Raw genomic sequence first — 21,716 nt, 5'->3', positions numbered from 1 at the left:
TATAGACATCTGGGTGTCGCGCCTGGAAAGTGGTTGGGTTACGGTGCGACGACGTTGCCTGCTCTGACGGAGGCGATCACCATCGACAGGAACTCGACTTTGGCGCAGATTGAAGCAAGACGCATGCAAACGCTGATCGAAGACCTCGCGAAGGTCATCCATCCATAAACAATTTTTGTACGATAGGATCTCGTCCTTGTCTTATCGAAAGTTCTTGTACTACCAATATCAAGGCGAAGTCTTTCATCACACTTAATCCCAAATGAAAGTCTTCATAAATCCCGATAGATTAGTACTGCCAGCAGCCTAAGATTTAATCTTCTACTTCTCCTTAGAATCAAGCGACTTCTCAGTAGGTGATGATGGTGTTAACTGCTCATCAGCTCGTCGCCCAGAAACCTTCTCGAAGCCCTTCATGGTGTAGTCCGCATGCGTTACCTGGGGACGCTATCAGAATCATAGACTACGATTCGCAATTTGTACGTACCCATTGCGCAAAGTCGCGCAAGAAGCTCGGTAACGAGCGCAAGAACGGCGCGAAATTTGCGAAGAACGGCATGTAGACGGTTTGAGAGTGCTGATCGTCAATGGCGCGTATGACAGCCTTGGCGACCTCGACCGGATGCAACGAAGGGAAGAAGAACTGATATAGCCTTCCCGACGGATAGTTCGCCCGCGAGAACATCGGGGTCAGGATGTGACCGGGGACGAAGAGAGTGGTCCGAACGCCGGGAGCAGCGTAGTGCTTGTCGAGTTCGTAACGGAGGGAGTCGTTCAGTGCAATGAGGGCTGCCTTCGACGCTGCGTAATCCGAGACTTGTGCGGCACCAGCGAGGCCGAGGACGGAGGACATGGTGATCTGGATTCCGCGGTGTCTCAGATTATATGGCAGGAACACAAGGGGAAACAGGACGTACAATGTGACCGGTCTTCTCCTTGATCATGTTCGGCAAGAATGCTCTCAAAGTGTTGAAGTGAGCGATGGTGTTGACCTCAAAAGTCCTACGTGAGGCTCAGCGCCGATACAATATTGGGGAGCGAGGACGAGGACGCACTGCTTAACATCCTCAGGTGTAAGGTCCAAGATGAGCTTGCCCTGGACAACTCCCGCATTATTGATCAAGATTGTAGGATGGCCGAGCTGACGGCACCCGTCAGTCGTTGCACAGAGCACCGTATGCCTGATTCAACGTACCTCCTCGACAATCTGCTTGTGAACAGCTTCCACCTCTTCCCATTTCGATACATCGCACTTGTAGTACACGATGTTGTCTAAGTTTCCGTGTGAGGGTCAATCATGCGAGTGACGAGAGGGCCTTTACAATTCTCAGTCACAATGGGCTTGACGTCCAACACAACCACGGTGACGTTGCGAACGGCGAGAGTGTTCGCCACAAGCTCGCCAACGCCGGAGGAACCTTGTTTACCCGTTTGAGATGTATTCCGCGGACATAATGGCGGCTGTGCATACCTCCCGTCACCACGATGATCTGCTCACCCCAGTCGAGCGGAGCAGGGCCGAAGAGCAAGCTACCTTGGTTACGGTAGAGGCGAGAATACCACTTAAGGAACCCTTATGTGATAGGTGAGGGGTGCGGCCGGCGAGAGCAGATCACCACTTACAGAAAAGCGATAACGCGACGCAATACGCCGCAGGCATCCACACGCGGGGCGCTTCGAGTCTGAAACCCTGGAAGAAGTAGAACACGGGGATGAAGAATACAAAGAACGGGCCTATAGAAGTGTCAGCTGTCTCCGTCTTGTCTCCATTATGTCATAACCTTACTGAGTGCGGTATGCGCAAATACTTTGACGACGATGTCAATATTGAAGTCGTCCCAAAGGGGGTAGGGTTCCATGGGTTGTTCGCGGGCTTCCATGGCGCTGACTCGACCTGCTGCAGAGAAGAGTTTGCCGAGGGTCTCAGAACAACTCTATAGGGCGTTGGACAGAGGAACAGGCGCTGCCTGAGGACGAAGAACGAAGGTGAAGGTGTTTTGGCACCGCCGACGGCCAGTGATGCGCTGGAGCAAGTCAGGTGATGAGCCATCAATCTTATCTGATAGCGCTTTTACATCGGGCATTTCGAGGACGTCTGGCGGCGATGTCTGTCGGTACTGTACCCGAGGCTGCCACGAGCTGCATTGGTTGCGTCGAGCATTTGTTGAGCGCTAAGCATACGAAACATATGCTCGGGCGACCTACCTTCGATCTCCACTCAACAGAACATTTGCTGAGAGTGCATCTTTTCGGTACATTAGGACACGGCTAGCCGAATATTCATTGCAATAGATCCGGACCAATGCACGCGGGCGCAGACTACAGCTGAAGATAACACGTAACTTACATGTAGAGGGACAGTTACCTATACGCGATAGGATATGCCCTAAGATAGTGGATTTCCGGAGGTCAGATTCAATGCACCGTTATCGTTCCGGCGCCTATCCGAATGCCTTACTCTGGCTTAATGGAGTCGCATTGCCTTCAGTATATAGCTTGCCGTAACATCCGGCCTGGACATTCGATCACTATTACTGGAAAAGCCGTAAATCCACGGAAAGTAGGGTGCGCGACTGACGGCCAGGACCGGCCGTACTGGGATGTTTGAATGTTTCAGGCGCTTCAACTACCGTGACGGATTGATGATCACTCCCTGATCACTCCGGTCATTGACACGGAGAACTTCATTAAAAAGGTTAGCCCGGACCTGAAACAGAAGGCCGCAGAGCGAGCTGTCTCCGCAAAGAGCCGCAAAGACGGCGCCTGGACAGGTACAGGCTTCTTTCGCTGCTATAAATCGCATGTTATAACCGAATACCTGGTGCATTATACAGCATGAAGCCACGGACAGGCATCAACATACCGTCACCTTCCAAGGTCAACGCTGAGCGCCAAGCGGTATCATCTTGGAAAATGACAATAATGATACTGAAACAAGATCGCGGTGAAAAGCGGCGCAGATGTGACCGTGCCCGCTGGACGGCACCGATGGTCGCTGGCTTTCTGATGAAGATCATGCGCGAAGGGCTAGGCCCATGCGCTCCCAACAGATTCCCGCGGGAGGATGTTATGAGGATAGAGTTGGGTGGATTCGTGTTTGGCGGCACGTCTGCGGTTCCTCTGGACGTGCTGAATGAAGGGACTCCCGGATTGCATCGTCGAGGGAGGTTTATGCGGGGAGTGTGGGGACCGCAGTGGGCGACGGGGCGCGTGAACGATAAGGGACGTGCCGGAAGCACATTGAGTCGCCAGGGACTAATAAGTGCGTCATTTCACTATTTCGGGCCACGTGGAAAGCGCGGTCTCTGGCTCGATGGCAATTCGCGTTTCCCGCACTGTTGCCCAATTCCCTGCCAGGCGCAGCTGCGTCGGACGCTCTTCCTCTCCACTCTCATGGCCGCCGTCAACGCCGCCCGAGGCAGCGACGAGATCGAGTCACCCGCTACCAGCAACGACGTGCTCCACCACGACGACCCTGCAGGCAGTTCGCTCGTCCTTCCCACCGCACCTTTTGCACGCCCGCCCCGCACCAGCAGCTCGAGCAGCCTCAACGTACGGAGGTCGCATGACATCTTTGCCCGTAACTCAACAGATCTCTCTCAGGAGAAGGAAAAGCTTGTAGACCCGTTCGCGTCCTTCACGCACCGGGTATCGTCTATCTACAGCGATACGCCGTACGGTCCTCGCGTATCGTCCGTAATTGACAAAGTCTGCTCCCCCTTATCCGCCCTCGCCTCTCTCACGCTCACGTTGTCCTCAGTTCTCTCTTGCGCCTGATCCACGATTATGGGGCTCCCAAATAACGCCTGATGTAGCGGAAGATGACGACCAGTTACATCAACCGGACGAGAAGGAGGCGTATAGGAAGATATATCGCGACAGCGAGTTCATGACTTCACGAGGCCTCTCGAACCTTGGTTGTCTGATTCTGCTCATTGTGATCGTCATCGGCCTATTGTACGTCTTCGCTTGTACTCGGCGTCACTCCACAGTTCATAGGCCTTTAGTGCGGGATTACCTTTGGCAGTCCATCTTTCGGGTAAGCGCTGGCAGATAGGTCAAGGCTACAACATCGGCGGTATCAACGCCAGCGGACAGGTACTACTGTGTATACAGGACGAGAATCTGTTACTAACGTGACACACGAAGATACCCGCATTTCCTCACAGCTTCGGACTAATTGATGCCGACACTCCCCAATCAGCGTACACAAAACCGTCATGGAGAGATGGGTCGGAAATGGAGTTGGTGTTTTCGGACGAGTTCAATGTCGACGGGCGAACATTCTATCCCGGAGACGACCCATACTGGTTCGTTTGTGCTTCCTTCAAGTGCTGCGCATTGATCCACGGATTCCGTCTTTAGGGAGGCTGTCGACTTATGGTACTGGGTGAGCGCTGCTGGCACACTGCTCGGACTTTGACCCACTCACCGTGCCTTTCAGCCTACGAACAACTTCGAATGGTATGACCCATCAGCGATCTCCACGTCGGGTGGAAACATGATTATCACATTGTCGGCGCACCCCGAGCACGAGCGACAGTATACGGGAGGTGTGTTACCACCCCGTTCTCAGTATAGCGACTTCTGACCACGCGCACCTCAGGAATGGTTCAGACATGGCAAGTTGATTACCTGAAGGGGTCCTCGCGTACATATTCTCACGGTTATCCAGGAACAAATTCTGCTTCACAGGTGGCTATGTGGAGACCAATGTCATTCTACCCGGAGTCAATAACATCGTCGGCCTTTGGCCGGCTGTGTGGACTATGGGCAACCTCGGGCGAGCCGGATACGGTGCTACGACCGACGGACTGTGGCCGTACAGCTATGATGCCTGCGATGTTGGTACCGCCCCGAACCAGACGCTTAACGGTGAACCTGCCGCAGCGCTCGTTGACGGTGATCAAGGTCACGGCGGTGTACTGTCATTCCTACCCGGACAACGTTTGTCCAGGTGTACATGCCCAGATGATGCGGATTTACATCCGGGACCCAAACATAGCGACGGGACCTTCGTTGGGAGGGCCGCCCCGGAAATAGATGTATTCGAAGCACAGGTGGGGTTATCATTACTCCATTTGTATTGAAAACAACTCATGACATGTGGGCACACGCCATAGATTACGGGAAATCCGCTCGTAGCGCAGGTGTCCCAATCGGCACAGTGGGCGGTAGGTGGCGTGTACTTGATTGATAGCCTTGGGATGATTGTCATGTACTAAGAATGCATCCGCAGCCGTTCAACCATGGATACAAATGGCTCAATACCTCCGACAATGAGGTCATTATCAACGCCACTGCGAGCCAGCAGAATACGTTCATCGGGAGTATAACGCAACAAGCCACCTCCGTGGTCACGGCGACTGATCCAGATTGCTACGAGTACGAGAAGGGGTGCGCATCGATATACGGTTTTGAGGTTTGTCATAATACGACATTGCATTCACGGTGATACTGACTAGAATGTATAGTACCTTCCTGGCTTCGACGATGCCGTGCGTGAATCGTAAATTGCGTCTCTGTTCGACTAAACAGGCGTGTTTCAGTACATTACCTGGATAAGCGACAACAAAGTTTCATGGACTCTAAACGTCGCTGGTTTGGGTGCGGACCCGCTGGTTGAAATATCCGACCGTCCAGTGCCCCAGGAGCCTATGGTGCGACTCTAAACCCGATCCATTGCATGCATGCATATTGACGTCCCCCTCTAGTACCTCATCGCCAACCTTGGCATGTCGACGAACTTTGGTACAGTTGATCTCGACCACCTTCCATTTCCGGTACATATGTACATCGATTACATCCGGGTGTACCAACCGAAGGGCCAGCGGAACATTGGCTGCGACCCGCCGGATTTCCCAACTGCCACTTACATCAACAAGTAAGTTAACGATTGCTTTCATCGCGCAAGGACCCGGTACGATCATGTATGCTCAGGTACCTGGACGCATATACGAACCCGAACTTCACGACATGGACGGGTCCGCAGGAATCGGGTGGCTTCGGCCAGACATTCCCGCGCAACAGCTTCCTGGGGCAATGTTGACACCGCTCCTTGCCTTGACGTCGTCTCCATGGTAGACGACACGATCCGTCTCTTGGACCTTTCTATGCAACCCTTGCACGAACTCACGCATCTCTACGGCCTAACTACTCATCTAGAACTCGTCTCCTTCGGACAGAACACTCGTATTGGAGACGGGCAGTTGACACCCGTCATAGCACATCGCACCACATCGCATTGTATCATTATTAGCCTTATACTTCCCCCCGTAGTTTTACCCTCCTTCCTGTTCACCGGATTGTGCTGTCTGTTTTGTTGGGATGTAGATACGCTCGTTTCTCGCACCTATCTTTTCACGGTATTTTGTCTCTCCCTGATATCCCTCTTTACCCCTTCTATCTATGCTCAAAAGGTTGTAATCTTCACTGCATCTACCAATGTGATCGAACAATTTTGCACTGCCCTACATGATCGGACAGGCGTTGTATTCAGGGAAAAGCGGTGTGTATTAGCACCCAGACAAAGGCATCTGTTCTGCCCATCACGAAGCCATGATAGGCATGAAATTACAACTGGCGGGCCGCTGGCGGGATGGGTACGCTGTTTGGTCGGGGAATACTTGGCAAGAACGAGCGTCTACGGATCATCACAGTTTGTTAGCTGCTATATACTCTATGCCAGCACTCAATGCTTACCGATTAAGGACAAGGCCTTTGAGTGCCCTAATCTCACGTCTGATGTCCTCTTGTTGCGGGTCCAGCGTCGTCGAAGATCCGAAACCAATGGAAGTGCGATAGTTACCGAGCGAGTACGCCTGCGCCGTAAGGTAGCCCGTGAGGTCGATGAGTGACTGGAGGACATGCTGGTGTGGGCGCTCCGGTGTAGGGTTAACAAGAGACTGGTTCAGATGCTCAAGAGATGAGAGTAGAGGCGGTGGTGGCGACGGAGAAGACGGCGGAGGGGCGTCGTATGACCACAATGCTATGTTCGGATCTTCTCTGGAAAGGTGGAACGCGGGACATGTATTCAGAGTCTCCCAGAGTGAGCTCTGGTGTCACTATTTCAACGCGAGGTCTAGCTTTCGAAGAACAGAGACGATGCGTACCATCTTTCCCGCACCTTTCTCGCCGCCGAACGACGCGTCCTTTGATTCGAGGAGTGCGAATATTTGGTCGGTTGAAGCGCCTTTGACTCCTTCTTGGGCAGCAATGACGTCCTGAATTGCACATCTTAGCAGTGATACATCGGGGATGGTGCCCTTGGAAGACTCCGTAGAGAAAAGTTCATCCAGCGTTGTGCAGTCCTTGAAGGGAGTAGCTTCCAAAAAACGTTCCGGTGCAGGGAGCAGGGAGAAAGTCTCGGTTTGAACCTCGCGGAGTGATTGTATGGAATTGTTGAGCTTCTCCATGAGTGACGCCTGATGTGTCCTGAGCGAGTGTCGGGCATGATACGAGTGTGCCAGCCGTGGCAAGATGAATCTCTGTGAATGTAACGTGAAATGAGGTTCTCCCTGGGGTTTGCGTGGCATACATAGTATAGCAGCAGAACAGCAGCGGAACCCCCTGCAATCCAGCTGAAAATCCTGAATATGCCGAGGAGAACATAGGGTAGATTTGACGCGGGTGGTGGAGGATACGTTCTCGGCGGAATAGGCGGGGCATGCAATGGCTGGCGTCCGGAGGCGCATCGTTCAGCAGACATCTTTTCAACGTGTCGAGCTTGCTACGTACTATTTCCCCTATCAGTAGGTCGACCTCTGCTGGTGTCAGACCCTTCTCCACCAGGAATGACCGCTTGGCCGCGATCGTGTCGTCCCGAACTTGTGGGGAGTTCAGGAAAGACCGAGCGCGGTTCACCAGCTCGGTTCTTGACCTCGATGCAAAACTATGTCCTTCACTGCTGTTCTGCTGCTCACTGTTCCGCTGTGCATTTGCGTCAATATCAACCGGTGTAACCGGTGTCGGTGGGTGGTCGTCGGCAGCCATGAGCGTGAATCCCACTCACCGGCGGACCGACGGCATGTTAATGCACAGCCACTAGTAGGATCACCATGCGGTACACTCCTCTCTCGATTGCTGCGGTTTATGAGCACAAGCTCGCTTGTAACCACAACTGCGACAGGCAGTCGTTTATCCGCAGCCCGACGCGCATTCAAGGTTCTCTTCAACCGCTTGGATGGATCGCAAGAAGGGGACGGGCGTACTGGACAAGGCGTTGCCGGGCCCTAACCCCAACGTCGCGCGCAAGCACGCGAGCAGCACCCGTAAAGCCTTATTACTCTCTGCCGTATTCGGCGCAATCTACCTGTCCTATGGCCACCTCACGGCTCAGGAAGGTATCAGCAATAACTCTGTGCTGCATAGGAAACGGCCGTTGAAAGGCAGGGACGCCGAAAAACTCTTCCTGTAAGTCGCGCGTGCCTTGTCACTAACCCCGCTACCACGCCAATTGAACGAGGTTGCAGCTCTGTCCCAGACGAAGAGTCTGCCCTTGCCACAAGCCGGATCTACGCCACGCACCCGCATCTTGCGGGCTCTTCGGAGGATCTTCAAGACGCCAAAGGCATTCTCGAGCTTTTCCAGACGGAGTTCGGCGTCGAAGCGCCTTCCAAGTTACCGGTATTCTCTGCAGGAACGTCGGAGTCTCGCAATGCGACATTGCACATCACCTCGTCATCTCGTCCCAACGCATGGATAGACAAGTATTATCCTGTCATGAATACACCGCTCGACCGTAGTCTGCAGATCTTGGGCAAGGATGGATCGGTTGAATGGAACGCCGACCTCGTTGAGGACGGAGACCCGCGCGATCCAGAAGCTGGCGAGTACCGGGACTATGTTCCAACGTTCCATGGGCTCAGCAAGGACGGCGACGTCGAGGGCAAGCTCATCTATGGCAACTATTGTACCAGGGAAGATTATCAGGAGCTCGAGTCGAAGGGTGTCGATCTGTTCGGCACCATCGTACTGTGCCGTTACGGTGCAAACTTCCGCGGGATCAAGATCCAGCTTGCTCAGGAGCGTGGAGCGTCTGGTGTGCTCATTTACTCGGACACGCGTGACGACGGTGTAGTTACTGTCGAAAATGGGTATGAAACGTGAGTGTTTCGGCTTCAGTCAGACATACAGTGCCATAATCCAACATACGGTAGATATCCCGGAGGTCCAGCCAGGAATCCTACTTCAGTACAGCGTGGATCCGTCCAGTACTTGGCCATGTACCCGGGAGACCCTACCACCCCTGGGTATGCAGCGAGCAAAATCGCACACGAACGGTCGCATTCCTGACATACAATACGCTACAGGACCCCCGCTTACGAGAATGCTACTCGCACTGACGGCGAGAACATTCCCAAGATCCCCAGTCTTCCTATCAGCTGGAACAACGCTAAAGTCTTACTGGAGGAGATCGGTGGGTTAGACGAAGGGCGAACCTTGAGCGGTAAATTATCCGACAAGACAATCAAATTGGTGAACCACGTCGACACGCGGGTGATCCCGATCTGGAACACGATGGCCAGCATACCTGGACATATCCGGGACGAGGTCGTCGTTATCGGTTGCCACAGGGATGGTCAGTACCAATCATGCACGATGTGAAAGCTATGCGCATATCTGACTTGTGCACTCCAGCCTGGGTAATGGGCGCCGCAGACCCTACGTCTGGCACCGTATCGCTCTTTGAGATAGTCCGTGGCTTTGGACACCTCCTTCGCAGCGGCTGGAAGCCGCTTCGTACCGTCGTTTTCGCCAGCTGGGATGCCGAGGAAGTGAGTTCAGCTTTCTGCGATGAAAACCGTGCTCGGCGTAATGTGTGCTTCTAGTATGGTCTCATTGGGTCCACGGAATGGGGAGAGGTATGTGCAGGACTCTATACTCCGGAATGCCGTTTCAGAGCACTTCGATGAATCGGTTTTTTATGCAGGACTTCAGCGATTGGATTGGTGCGAATGTCGTCGCCTATTTACAGATTGGTGGGTGCCTGATCTATGTCGCAGTTTAGCTTACGCTCGCACTTATGCCTCGCTGATACCTTAGACGTCTCCGTCGGCGGTTCTCGCTGGAATGCCGGGGCTTCACCCTCTTTGGCGCACCTTATTCGCGCCACGGCCCAAGAAATTCCCCACCCCACGGACAAGCACCGAACACTATGGGACGCTGGGGAAGATATCGGTCCATATGATGGCTCGGCCGCTGATGCGGATTTCATGGCAAACTTTGCAGCAGCTGAAGAGCGGCGGGCCGCGAATAAGGATTCCGTTGGAATTCTCAGCCCGCTAGGAAGCGGCTCTGACTTCACGGTGTTCCTCCAGAGGATTGGTGTACGTCTTTGATGTCATACTTGGGCTCGGCATACAAGCTCAACCTCTCCTCTGTTTAGATCGCGTCGTGCGATCAGGGTTTCGGCGGTACTCCGTATGATGCTGTATATCATTACCATTCCATCTACGACTCCCAGCACTGGCAAGAACATTTTGCGGACGAAGGATTCCATAGACACGTCAGTATAGCCGAAAGATATACATATGTGCATAACTGAATGTGCTTTATCAGGTCGCTGTCAGCAAGCACCTTGGTTTACTCGCTCTACGTGTCATCGACAGCATCATCCTACCCTTGTCCGTTATCTCTATATTTCGTGCGTGAATATTGCTAACTTGGTCGTAGGAACACTACCCAATATGTTCTCGAATTGCATTCCTATCTGGATGAGTGAGATACCCTCGACACGTCATGGCTTTGCCCGGTTGGCTGATCGGATTTCTCAGGGTTGAGGAGATTGCATCGGATAGTTCACTACATACCGATTTGTCCAGCTTGCGCGAGTCTATCAAGGAATTGGAAGCTGCGTCGAGAGCCCTGGACTATGAGAAGGCAGAGGCCGAGGAGAACTTCAAGAAACTTCTCAAGAAACTGCCTGGCGGCGACGGCGTATGCCGCGACCTACCTTTCCGCCGCGTTCGGGAATGGATCAAGGCGGTGTTTGGTGTCCACCCAAGTCCACCCGAAGTCGCCGACGACGCCTACCTGCAGCTCCTTGGACCGGATGCCGAGGTTTCCCACGGACACAATGGTACGCCCATCGAGGAGTTCATCAAGGCCGCGAAACGCGTTCGCAAAGACAATCAGAAGTTGCAGGCATTTGAACAAGGTTTCATATCCGAAGAAGGCATCAAGGACCGTGAATGGTGAGTTATTGTCTGCGCGTCGTGGTTTTCACGAATAATGACGTCATCTGATAGGTATAAACACCTTGGGGGTAAGTTCTTATTACGAGCTTATATACGTGGTAGTCGATTTCTGACGCATCTGTGACAGTCGCCCCCGGCAAGTATCTGGGTAAGTGTATGGCAGCACATTGAAATGCAGTCATTGACAGTTGTTTGTGCAGGTTACGGAGCAACCACCTTCCCCGCGTTGACGGAAGCCATCACAATCGAGAAGAACGAGACTTTGGTGAAATACGAGTCGAAGCGTTTGAAGAACCTCCTGGACAAATTGACGGAACACCTCCTCGCATAATGACCTCAACGCTTGGAGTGGACACGCTGCAGTCGTAAACGTGCGCTGATCATTACAAACGCCGGCCTGCGGCAGTAGTGGTTATGTACATCTACATTAGACGAACGTAGCGGTAATATTATTTCCGGGATTCCGTGAAGGTGATGAATGGTGTTTCACGACTACATAGCAATTGACGCAGACGGGCCAACGGTCGAGGGAAATTGCCTACGCTGGCTCTGCGCCGTTGCGGAGCGTTTTCCACACCTGCTCGTGCTCTCTGATGCAATGGTCCACGAGCTGATCGAGAGTGCTTCGTAAGAACGTCGGTTTTTCCTCATCCATCAAGCCCATCTCGTGGCGCATACTACACACCGACATATCAGTCGTGGTCCTCCGAGTGGAGAGCAATTTCGAATCTTACTTGCACAACCTGCACTCTCTCAATCCTGTCGTGGGGTCTTCGTCCTCGAATATCGCAGCAACGGAGTCTTCGATAGAGTCCGGTTCATCGACCGCAGCACCATTGTCGACCAAAGCGTCTTCGATGATCATATCGACTTGTTGCAATGCATGCTCCTCCTCCGCAGCAGCCTCTGTTTTGACCGGATCCGGAGGGCTGACATCTGCTTGTGGGGTATTCGAGATAGTAGTTTGAGACGGCTCATCAAACTCTGGATCGAGCTTGCGTTTCTTCGAAGCTCCACTCTCCGCAGCGTCAGATGCCCCTCCTTGGGTGGGCTCTCCTAGAGCACCATCCAGGGTTGTGAAACGTTGTTGAAAAGGTTGCGGAACAAGAACGACAGGCGACCCTTCCTCGTGCGATGGATTGCTCTTGGGCACGGATACGACAGACGAGGAACGCGGCGGATGCGTTGATTCAGGGCCGATAGGCACGGGGGCAGAGGAAAGCTGAGGTACACTGGTCGGGGCCGACGAAATAGAAAAAACTCTGTTTACATCGCTGTCGATCGTGCGCAGTGCTGAGGGTTGTGTGGTTTGTACCTGCGGTTGAAGTTGATTTGGCGCAGTCGAAGTAGGCCCTGGCATCGCAGACGTTGCACTGAAGAACCCGGGTTGTGCCGTGCTGATAGGTTTGCCTTGCACGGCCGCGGGCATGCTCTGTCGCCTGCCAGACTCGGTAGCTCGTCCCTAGACGCATCGTGAACGATTGGTCGAATGAAGGGTAGGCGACGGACCATCACTGGATTATCGAAGTTGAATCCTTCGGATGCTCTACGTGAAGTTTGGGAGATTGGCGCAAAGTGATGTGCGGGTGACTGTACGACCGACTTGGTATGCACTGAAGGTCCTGGGTTCGTGTATAATCCCTGGATGCGCGAAGGAAGAAATGCAGCTACTAACCTGCTGTTGATGGCGAAGGCTGGGACGAGGCTTTGATCATAGCTTTCTCAGCGTCAGCTAACGCCTTAGTTTGACTATACATAGCCAGCAAATTCCTCAAATGTACAATCTCAGCCATCGCCGATTGGTGATGCTGCTTGGCGGTCTGGAGTTCCGCAAATACCAGCTGGTAGGCTTGATCTGCACTCATTCCGCGTAAAATAGTATCGTCCCTGTGGATGATCGCGACCCGCTCCGATTTGAGTTGTTGGAGCTGCATCTGTAGTTGCTCGATATATTGGATCTTGTCCGCATCTGCCATGGTCGTGAATGCGAGGCGATCTCGTTGTTGGGCTACCATGCGGGCAAGCGTTTGATTGTCTCTCCACAACTTCGCGTTGTCGGCGTGAAGATGTTTGTTGCGCTCTTCAAGCTCGGTAATATGTTGGAAAATCCCAGGATACAGGCCGACTCTGCGCCATGGGAATCGGGATAGGTATACTTAATCGCTCGGGACGGAAGATGCGCGACGAGCAAGGATGGACGCACTCTTCGAGACAGCCATTCGCAACGTCAGAGATTATCTCGACTACTTTCGCGCGTAGGGTTTGTCTGTCAAAATGTGACCAATAACTTGTTTTTAGCGTGTGTCCCGGTTCAGGTGGCCAGAGGACAACGCACCCTGACCCATGCGCTGGTTTGGCGGTGTTTTCTGTGCTCATGGATGGGAAGCACTTTGATCGGGCCACAGGATATAGCTATACTATTAGGGGTATTAGTCTCAAACCAGAGCAAGCGACGGGTCGATCGACGACTTTAAGTTTGTGGCGTGGCTTTACGCGTCGCGCGCGTCCACGGTCCGCGGCATGCTTCTGCGCTCACGCTCACGTGGACTGCAACCCCTCGGAAATGCAAGTCTGCAAGTCCGAGATGTCGGGCCGTTGCAAGCTCTCACAACCGCTGCGCAGGAGCGGAACGGTTGTTGCTGGATTTCTTGTGGAAGGAGATAGAAGTGTGTGCGCAGTTGTGCAGGAGTTAGTACGCTGAGGGCGTCGTGAAAGGACGACAAGCGTCGCGTAGTGCCACTTCCGGACAGCCCCTGAGCAATTGAGCAGACCTTATAGATACTTAGTCTTATCTAATTACATCTTGGGCGTCACAAGAGCTGCAAGCATTCTCCCGTCTACATACGAACCAAGTATGTACTGCATGCGAGGACGTGCCTAAAAGCATTTCCTCGCGGAGTCTTCCTCTATTTCGTACACGGAGCTCTCTCTCTCTCTCTCTTTCATCACATATCTACCGAGGTTTGAACCTGTTGAAACTCCTCAGGAACCCATCGCGCGGCCATCCGTGAACGGCGAGAGTAGGCCATACCCACAAGTAAGCGCCACTCCAAAAAAGAAAAAAGAATGTACCGCATCATTTGCCCGGCGTAAGCATCCGACTGCTCGGTGCTTACCTAATCCGTAATGGTCACGTCTTTCTCAGCTGATTACATTCCGAGCGTCCCATTCGGTTATGGATTCCCTACCGGTTCATTCCACGCCGTTCCTTCCGCTCTCAAGCTCTCCATAGAAAAGTCTAGCAAGGCATTCTCCCTCACGTTCACGACCTAGGCCCTCTTATCGTCCCTCCTGGATCCCGACATCGCGATGCCTAGCCACGAAGCTATACATGCGTCTGATCTGGCATTGCTTGACTTCTTGACCTCTACTACACCTCCGCCTCCACCGAAGAAAGGTCTCAAGAGGAGGGACGCTGATCTTGACCCCCTCCTTCTCGGGGCTGCGGCTGGGTATCGCAATGTCACCCGAAATCACTACTGCCATGATTTTTTCCCCGCTGTCATGGACCCGGAGTTGGTAGGATCTTGGGACTGGTCGAAATGGACTGGAGAGCATACGAACAAGGAGAGGGTCCGGTTAACATATGTTAGCCGGCAGGCCCCTCGAAGCTATAAGGTCAAGAGTGTGATGCCGGCAGAGGATGTTAAAGTTGGCCGCGGTGAGCCACAACGTATGTGTACATTTGAATCCGCAAGGCACTTCATCTTACAAGCAATTACTATACCCTAAGCCTCACTCGCGGCCGTTCCACCCGTACCGAGCACCCGTGTCATACCACCTCCGGAATGGTCGGGCGACCATCTGCAAGTCCGATGCATGGCTCGCACACGCATCCCTACTCCTCACGGACCGGCATTCCTACATCTATACCACAACAACCGGGATACTAAAGAACATATGGCCATCGTCATAGACCCAGCGCAGTTATCGGACGAGCGGCGTCTCGCCCCTGCCATCAGGAGCAGCTCTCTGGACGCCCCCTGGTGTGATTCCGAGACGGAGATGGACCGCATAGTACGGGGCGCTTACATCGGACGGTTAAGTCAAACATCAAGCAAAGCCTCTCCTCCGGACGCTGCGGCGCCATGTATCACGACGGACACAATCCCGTCCCCATTGGTCCGTATCCACTCGGAATGTTTCACCGGCGAAACCGTAGGGAGCATGCGGTGCGACTGTGGCGAGCAGCTGGACGAGGCCATCCGGCTCATTTCCCAGCCCATCACCATCCCCCCGCCCACCCCCGCGGTCGCGCCAACAGTCATACCCGGCCGTGGTGTGGTCGTTTATATGCGACAGGAGGGCCGGGGCATCGGACTACTGTCAAAAATCCGTGCATACAACCTGCAAGATCTCGGTCACGATACGGTGACGGCGAACTTGATGCTCGGACACGGCGCCGATGAGCGAGGATACGAGATCGCGTGCGCCATCCTTCGCGACTTGGGACTGGGGCAGGAGCTGGGGGAGGGTGTGCGCTTGTTGACCAACAACCCCGACAAGGTGCACGCGTTGGAGAAGGAGGGGCTAAAAGTCGTCGAGCGCGTGCCGATGGTCCCTCGTAGCTGGCAGGCTAGGGCGACACATGCTGACCCCGCGATTGCGCATGACGGTGACCACATGCATCCCAAGCTGGCGGGTGCCACGCTTATAGGCGGAGGAGCTACGCATGGGAATGACCTGGACAAATATCTACGGACCAAGGTTTTGCGGATGGGACACATGTTATCACTCGTAGGCCTTGAAGACCAACCATAATACTGGGGTCTGGCCAATTCGTCGACAGCTATCACTTTCAGCAGTTGTATACTGTCCGTAATCATAGTAGTCGTTCCCTGTGTGCATTAGCTGTAGGCTATTGCCGTTATTCGCGAGGGTATTTATTGTCATAGATGTTGTACCTAATTCGAATTTGGTACCATCATCCGAAGCACGGCACTTGCCACCTTGCCTCCCTCATTCACGTCTCGCTGGGCCCTTGCCAGTTCTGCTGCGCCGCGTCGGTCTGTCAAGACTTCGCATATAGCAAGGGTTTTCTGGTTAGGCTGCCATGTTCGACCCTCTCAATGACCACGGAGGTTTCGGCTCTGATGACCTCAACCCTCCCTGGCCCGCTACTCCGCATCCCAACTCGCCCATCCCCAATCTCCGCCGCCCCACGACTCCGAAACCCTCCAGCCAATTAGGCGCACCTGCGTCGCCTTTTGGAAAAGAACCGCAGGTCTATGGGCAACCGGAGCAGGGCTTGATCTCTCCCCAAGTTACGGTTGGCGCTAATGGTGCCAAGTACGAGAAGCCTGAGCAATACCTGCGCGTACGCATCACCGGGCTGGACAGAAACAGGAGGGATATCCTGGTCCGATTTGACGCCCAGGTATGATAGCGCTACGCAGGTCGCTGGTGCGTCGCTGAAACGTTGGCGATTCGCAGACGAACATGACCAACTTCACCGGCAACACCTACCGCAACGTGCAACGCTCATACCTCGAGTTCCAACAGTTTTACGAATCTCTTATTCACAGTTGCCCTCAAACTATCGTCCCCGCATTGCCATTCGCTCAGACGTCGGCTCCGACGGACGAAGAGGATGACCGCCTCGTCAAGATCATGCTGCAACGATGGCTGACGAGAATATGCGAGGACCCCATCCTGGTTCACGATGAAGAAGTCCGCTCTTTCATCGAGAGTGACTTCGGCTACCAACCGACACCCCGACCACGGCGCAAGGCAGGGTCGGGGTTTAGTCTCATTCGCAGGGGCGTCCCGGATGAGGACGAGGAGCTGCAGCGTGCTCGCTTCGAATTAACTAAGCTCGAAGGACAATTCTTTGATGCTGCTAAAGCCGTCGACAAGCTCACGCGTGCAAGGAAATGTGAGCATCCGCTCTGCTATTCATAAGAATTCCAAGCTAAATCAGGATCCAGCGCTTGCACAGGCACATGCCGAGATGGGCAACAAACTCATCAACGTGGCGACCACCGAGGCTCACCCCCCTCTAGGCAATACTCTCCGTAAGATCGGACGAACGTGGCACAGTTTGGCCGATCTTGACCAAGCGCAGGCGATCAGCGAATGTGTGATCCTCGGCGACTCGTTGGGGTATCAGGGACTGAATGCCCGCTCGGCAAAGGAGACACTGCAGATGCGGACAGCTGTGCTGGAAGAATATCAAGCAGCAGTCAAAACCACTATCTCGAAGCGGCGCAACATCGAGCGCTTGAAAGCGAGTAGCAACATTCGACCCGAGAAGGTAGATGAGGCACTCGAGGAAATGGAAGAGGTGGGCTCGTCGTCAGTCTCAGGATCAACCACTAATCGAGTCATAGGCGAGCAAGTACGAGCATATTCTTGCAAAGCGCGGGGACGGCATCTCCCAAAACCTTCACCGAGCTCTGCAGACCCACACTAAACAGGTCACGGACGACATCACCGCTGCATTAATTGAACATGCGCGCTCCTCGATTATGTACGAGCGGCAGCTGCTCCGCGAGCTGGAGACACTCAGACCTGACGTCGACGGGGTGGACCAGAAGGTGGTCGTGACGAACGGCGTGCCCAAACCTACTGTGGTACCCAAACTTGAGGACGAGATCCTACGACCTCCTCCTCCCGCTGACCCTATCAGGGCTCCCGTAGCCCGAGGGCCAGCGCCAGTCCCTCCTCTAGTTGCGAATGGCCCCTTAGCTCAACGAGGGCTCCCTCCGTCGCCCCCTATTCAGAGTCCTCCAGCATTGGCAGTGCAACACAATGTTGGACCTCAAGGCTCGCTGCAATCGCCTGGGGCAGGGCCATCTTCAAATCCTCCCACACGAGCTATGACGCAACCAACAGTTGTCAGTAATGGGCCGCCTCTGGGCGGGCGTTTCGTGGACGGCACTAAGTCGATGTTCATCTCTCCCAGCCCCCGGGTAGCTCCACCTGCATCGCCCGCGACAGCGTCACCGATATCGCCCAACACCCCTCGCGTGGCGGCGCCACCGCTCACCGGCCCAGCTGCAGGCGAAGACCCCCTGAGCAGGCCGACATCAGCCGCACAGCTGGGTTCGTCGACGAACCCACTTGCGAACGGCGCTGCAGGAGCGCCAGATGTGGATCCCCTGGGAGGTGTCCGACCGAATTTTATGTCCGCATCGGTCAGGGTGCAGCCCACTCGGCCTAGGCTGGATGCCAGAGAAGCGGCCAGCAAACTCGCAAACATGTTCTGAGTTGTTGCAATTAATTTATTGCCATGTGATCACTTCGCTAGCCATGCAGTATGTTTTCGGTATGAAGTTTCCAGTGTTCGAGACACTCATACATTTCGACACTGCACATTTGGTTTTGTTGTAGCTAGAGTACATGCAATCTTCTTCCTCCTACTCGAGCGGCGGGCTCAAAGCAGCGTTTTTAGAACCTCCACAATCTTCTGCCCAATCTCTGTCGTCTTCACGCTGCCGCCCATGTCGGCGGTCCGTAGACCGAAGCCGCCGATCTCAGTATCGTCAAGTACCTTTCGCACGGCGCTCTCGATGGCCTTCGCCTGGGCCTCCAGTCCAAGAGAATAGCGTAGGAGCATGGCTGCGCTTAAGATGGTACCGATAGGGTTTGCGATGCCTTGTCCAGCGATATCTGGGGCAGACCCATGTATCGGTTCGTACAGCCCGAGGGCTGGTTTGAAATCAGCGCTGCCCGGCGTCGATGGTGCGGCAGCAAGTGATGCAGATGGTAACAATCCAAGAGATCCAGGGATGACACTGGATTCATCGGAGAGACTGCAAGGGGTCAGCATCAGAAGACTCCATCGTCGCGCTGATGCAGATATACACTCACATGTCTCCGAACAGATTCTCGGTGACGACGACGCCGTTGAGCTTTTTCGGGTTTGATACGATGATCATGGCCGCGGAATCAACAAGTTGATGGTCCAACTTCAACTGCGGATATTCCGTCTCGATCGTCTCCGTAACGACCTTCCTCCACAACCTCGAGCTGGCCAAGACGTTGGCTTTGTCTATAGAATGGATTGGGAGGGGCGGGTTGGCTGCCAATGCGATTTGCGCTGCAACGCGGGTGATGCGCTGGACCTCCGGAACGCTGTATATCATGGTGTCCCATGCCGTGTCTCCGGGAGAGCCAGTCCCTAGCTCCTGGCGTTTTCCGAAGTAGGCGCCCCCGATGAGCTCGCGGACGACGATGATGTCGACGCCTTGAGCGATGGAAGGCTTCAAAGGGGATATTGCGAGGAGCGAGTCGGACGCGAAGGATGCCGGGCGGATGTTGGCATAGAGCCCAAGGGTCTTCCTGAGCTTCAGCAGGCCCTGCTCGGGGCGTACAGGACTGTTTACGCCCCATTTGGGACCGCCGATAGATCCTGCGTTCCTTAGGTAGGAATATTGTGACTAATGAGTAATCGACAAACATACCCATGAGGATAGCGTCCGCCTCTTGGCATGCCTTCAAGGTCGACTGCGGTAGAGGATCACCATGAGCGTCGATGGCACATCCTCCGAAGTCATGCGCGTCAAGTTGCAGCTCGATGTTAGGCGAGGCAGCCGACACCACCTGAAGGACCTTCACAGCTTCGGAGATGACTTCGGGGCCTAATATATACGCTCAACTCGAGCGTCAAGCGAGAGGCGGTCAAGAAACGCACCGATACCATCTCCAGGAAGGACGGTGATCCGGAAACTACGCGGGAATAAGGTTATGATCAAACGTGAATAATACCTAGTCGTGCTGCACCCACGTTTTGGGCGACATTATGTTCGTCGATAGAGATAAGCGCGAGCGATGGATGATCCTCGCCGATATAAGTACTTTGCAGGCGCGTCTTTAGGAGACATCATGCATCATGGCTGATCACGAAATCTGCTTGAGTTCGTGTCCGTTTATGGCGAATTCACTTTTCACTTCAATCCTCACGAGGCTGCACACAATAATCTCTGGCTCCTGCTGCCATGTCTGGGCCTTCAACGACCTTTGCTTGCAAGAAACTAGTATTGGATGCGGGCCCCTTGTTGTCCCTTGCGCCTTTGCGTGGTTTGGCGGAAGCGTACTACACTGTTCCACAAGTTCTTGAAGAACTGAAGGATGAACGTGCCCGGGAACATTTTGAGAGGCTTGGTCTATCCGCTGGGGTCAGGATCGAGATCAAATCTCCGGATGCGGCATCACTAGCGCATGGTACGTGAGCCGACCCTTGTCCACGAGAAGTACTCATTGAGCCGTAGTGATCCAGTTTGCCAAGAAAACTGGTGATTACTCCGTCCTTTCACATGCAGATCTGAGCATCCTTGCCTTGACATATGCTCTGAGCATGCAGGACAAAGAGGAGTGTGAAAGAGAAGCGTCGAAGGAGGTGAGAATCATAATTATCCCAAAGGAAACCATGACTGAGTTACTTGGGATAGCCTGAAGCGAAATCAGCACTGGAAGGTTCATCAAGCTCAACCGCTGACGCTTCCTCCCTTGCCGATAAAATCGACCTGATCTCGTTGGAGAACAACGGCGATCCTCCTGTGGCGTCGAGCACGCAAGAATATCTTGCCGGAGCCGAATCTCATAGCATGACCCAACAATCTCTGGACTCGGATCCTCAGGAGTCCGAACAAGCTAACGAGAAATCATCCGCAACGCCAGAGCGTGAACCCGAACCTGAGGACAACTCGAAAGTTGAAGAACCGCCTCAACCCTCGTCACCAAGTCCGCTATATGATGATCCCACAGACGAGGATGATGGCGAAGGAGAATGGATTACACCACTCAACGTCGCTCTGCACAAAGCAAAACACCTTGATCTACTTCCTACGACATCGGCCAAGGTCAAGCCGGAGACAGTCCCGACAGGCTGCATGACGGCCGATTTTGCGATGCAGAATGTCTTGCTGCAGATGGGTCTGAGCTTGGTAGGCGTGGAAGGGAAACGGATACAACGATTGAAGACATGGGTTTTGCGGTGTCATGCTTGCTTCAAGTGCGTCCGCGTGTACGAATCGAGGAACACATACTGATGCCTATTCGCAGAATATGTAAGGATAATTCGAAGCAATTTTGCCCTTCGTGCGGGAATCCTACGCTTCTCCGTACCTCTGTGACCATCGCATCGCCGGACGCATCCGCGGATGCCCCTGCTATGCAAATTCATCTGAAGAAAAACTTCCAATACAGACTGCGGGGTACAAAGTATTCCATACCAGCACCGAAACCAGGGTCGGCAAAAGGAGGTACTGGCGACGGGCTGGTATTACGAGAGGACCAGCTCGAGTATATGCGCGCCAAGAAGAAACTCGACGCAAAACGTGAACGCGACGAGAGGAAGCTTGTCAACGGCGTGCTTTCCAAAGGCGCAGAAGGCGGTGTCAGGGTCGGCAGCTGGATGGATCCAGATTGGGTCCCGGAGATGTTGACTGTCGGAGCGGGGGGAAAGGGCCGGACAAACAGGAACGACGGTTTACCAACTATTGGCTACGGTCGCAAGAATCCTAACGAACGACGGAGGAAGCAATAGGAGGTACCCGCCCTCAGAAAGTATACCCA

The 21,716-nt window shown here is 53.9% G+C and overlaps 9 protein-coding genes across 9 annotated transcripts; 5 read left to right on the top strand and 4 right to left on the bottom strand.

Annotated features, from left to right (window-relative positions):
- Positions 1-321: 321 nt before the first annotated feature.
- Positions 322-1,880, bottom strand: PUNSTDRAFT_43415 (retinal short-chain dehydrogenase/reductase; the record flags this gene model as incomplete). Its single annotated transcript, XM_007381986.1, has 9 exons — positions 322-438; positions 488-859; positions 918-1,002; positions 1,056-1,141; positions 1,196-1,272; positions 1,323-1,418; positions 1,472-1,573; positions 1,624-1,734; positions 1,787-1,880. The coding sequence occupies 9 exons, from the start codon at positions 1,878-1,880 to the stop codon at positions 322-324; spliced, it is 1,140 nt and encodes a 379-aa protein (XP_007382048.1).
- Positions 1,881-3,393: 1,513 nt separating this feature from the next.
- On the top strand, positions 3,394-6,471 carry PUNSTDRAFT_125342 (beta-glucan synthesis-associated protein; the record flags this gene model as incomplete). Its single annotated transcript, XM_007381985.1, has 14 exons — positions 3,394-3,696; positions 3,761-3,957; positions 4,008-4,098; positions 4,150-4,310; positions 4,366-4,390; positions 4,445-4,553; positions 4,607-4,622; positions 4,676-5,060; positions 5,124-5,174; positions 5,240-5,422; positions 5,475-5,498; positions 5,550-5,660; positions 5,715-5,884; positions 5,941-6,471. The coding sequence occupies 14 exons, from the start codon at positions 3,394-3,396 to the stop codon at positions 6,047-6,049; spliced, it is 1,935 nt and encodes a 644-aa protein (XP_007382047.1). The 3' UTR covers positions 6,050-6,471.
- A 102-nt stretch (positions 6,472-6,573) lies between these two features.
- Positions 6,574-7,992, bottom strand: PUNSTDRAFT_142529 (uncharacterized protein; the record flags this gene model as incomplete). The annotated part of the gene is made up of 5 exons (XM_007381984.1): positions 6,574-6,643; positions 6,703-7,055; positions 7,113-7,487; positions 7,538-7,675; positions 7,738-7,992. 5 exons carry the CDS (start codon positions 7,990-7,992, stop codon positions 6,574-6,576), a joined length of 1,191 nt encoding a protein of 396 aa, XP_007382046.1.
- Positions 7,993-8,095: 103 nt separating this feature from the next.
- Positions 8,096-11,529, top strand: PUNSTDRAFT_142528 (Zn-dependent exopeptidase; the record flags this gene model as incomplete). The annotated part of the gene is made up of 15 exons (XM_007381983.1): positions 8,096-8,412; positions 8,472-9,104; positions 9,159-9,251; positions 9,312-9,580; positions 9,640-9,776; positions 9,831-9,863; positions 9,932-9,980; positions 10,045-10,328; positions 10,388-10,507; positions 10,561-10,625; positions 10,675-10,719; positions 10,776-11,195; positions 11,250-11,266; positions 11,326-11,346; positions 11,399-11,529. Exons 1-15 carry the CDS (start codon positions 8,183-8,185, stop codon positions 11,527-11,529), a joined length of 2,547 nt encoding a protein of 848 aa, XP_007382045.1. The 5' UTR covers positions 8,096-8,182.
- An 84-nt stretch (positions 11,530-11,613) lies between these two features.
- PUNSTDRAFT_142527 (uncharacterized protein) lies at positions 11,614-13,450 on the bottom strand. The gene is made up of 5 exons (XM_007381982.1): positions 13,402-13,450; positions 12,874-13,325; positions 12,708-12,820; positions 11,933-12,660; positions 11,614-11,875 (listed from the first exon to the last, which is right to left on the bottom strand). Exons 2-5 carry the CDS (start codon positions 13,211-13,213, stop codon positions 11,737-11,739), a joined length of 1,320 nt encoding a protein of 439 aa, XP_007382044.1. The 5' UTR covers positions 13,214-13,325; positions 13,402-13,450; the 3' UTR covers positions 11,614-11,736.
- Positions 13,451-14,507: 1,057 nt separating this feature from the next.
- PUNSTDRAFT_132621 (uncharacterized protein) lies at positions 14,508-15,959 on the top strand (the record flags this gene model as incomplete). Its single annotated transcript, XM_007381981.1, has 2 exons — positions 14,508-14,871; positions 14,932-15,959. The coding sequence occupies 2 exons, from the start codon at positions 14,508-14,510 to the stop codon at positions 15,957-15,959; spliced, it is 1,392 nt and encodes a 463-aa protein (XP_007382043.1).
- Positions 15,960-16,251: 292 nt separating this feature from the next.
- PUNSTDRAFT_132620 (uncharacterized protein) lies at positions 16,252-18,406 on the top strand (the record flags this gene model as incomplete). Its single annotated transcript, XM_007381980.1, has 4 exons — positions 16,252-16,575; positions 16,632-17,073; positions 17,126-17,481; positions 17,528-18,406. 4 exons carry the CDS (start codon positions 16,252-16,254, stop codon positions 18,404-18,406), a joined length of 2,001 nt encoding a protein of 666 aa, XP_007382042.1.
- A 167-nt stretch (positions 18,407-18,573) lies between these two features.
- Positions 18,574-19,940, bottom strand: PUNSTDRAFT_132619 (3-isopropylmalate dehydrogenase; the record flags this gene model as incomplete). Its single annotated transcript, XM_007381979.1, has 5 exons — positions 18,574-18,952; positions 19,011-19,551; positions 19,604-19,780; positions 19,834-19,868; positions 19,927-19,940. 5 exons carry the CDS (start codon positions 19,938-19,940, stop codon positions 18,574-18,576), a joined length of 1,146 nt encoding a protein of 381 aa, XP_007382041.1.
- A 197-nt stretch (positions 19,941-20,137) lies between these two features.
- On the top strand, positions 20,138-21,687 carry PUNSTDRAFT_132618 (uncharacterized protein; the record flags this gene model as incomplete). The annotated part of the gene is made up of 4 exons (XM_007381978.1): positions 20,138-20,363; positions 20,411-20,538; positions 20,591-21,153; positions 21,204-21,687. 4 exons carry the CDS (start codon positions 20,138-20,140, stop codon positions 21,685-21,687), a joined length of 1,401 nt encoding a protein of 466 aa, XP_007382040.1.
- Positions 21,688-21,716: the final 29 nt, after the last annotated feature.

This window comes from Punctularia strigosozonata (genome assembly GCF_000264995.1).
Source record: "Punctularia strigosozonata HHB-11173 SS5 unplaced genomic scaffold PUNSTscaffold_4, whole genome shotgun sequence".
NCBI lineage: Eukaryota > Fungi > Basidiomycota > Agaricomycetes > Corticiales > Punctulariaceae > Punctularia > Punctularia strigosozonata.
Note: the sequence above shows the minus strand (reverse complement) of the source record. Positions and strands in the feature narration are given on the sequence as shown.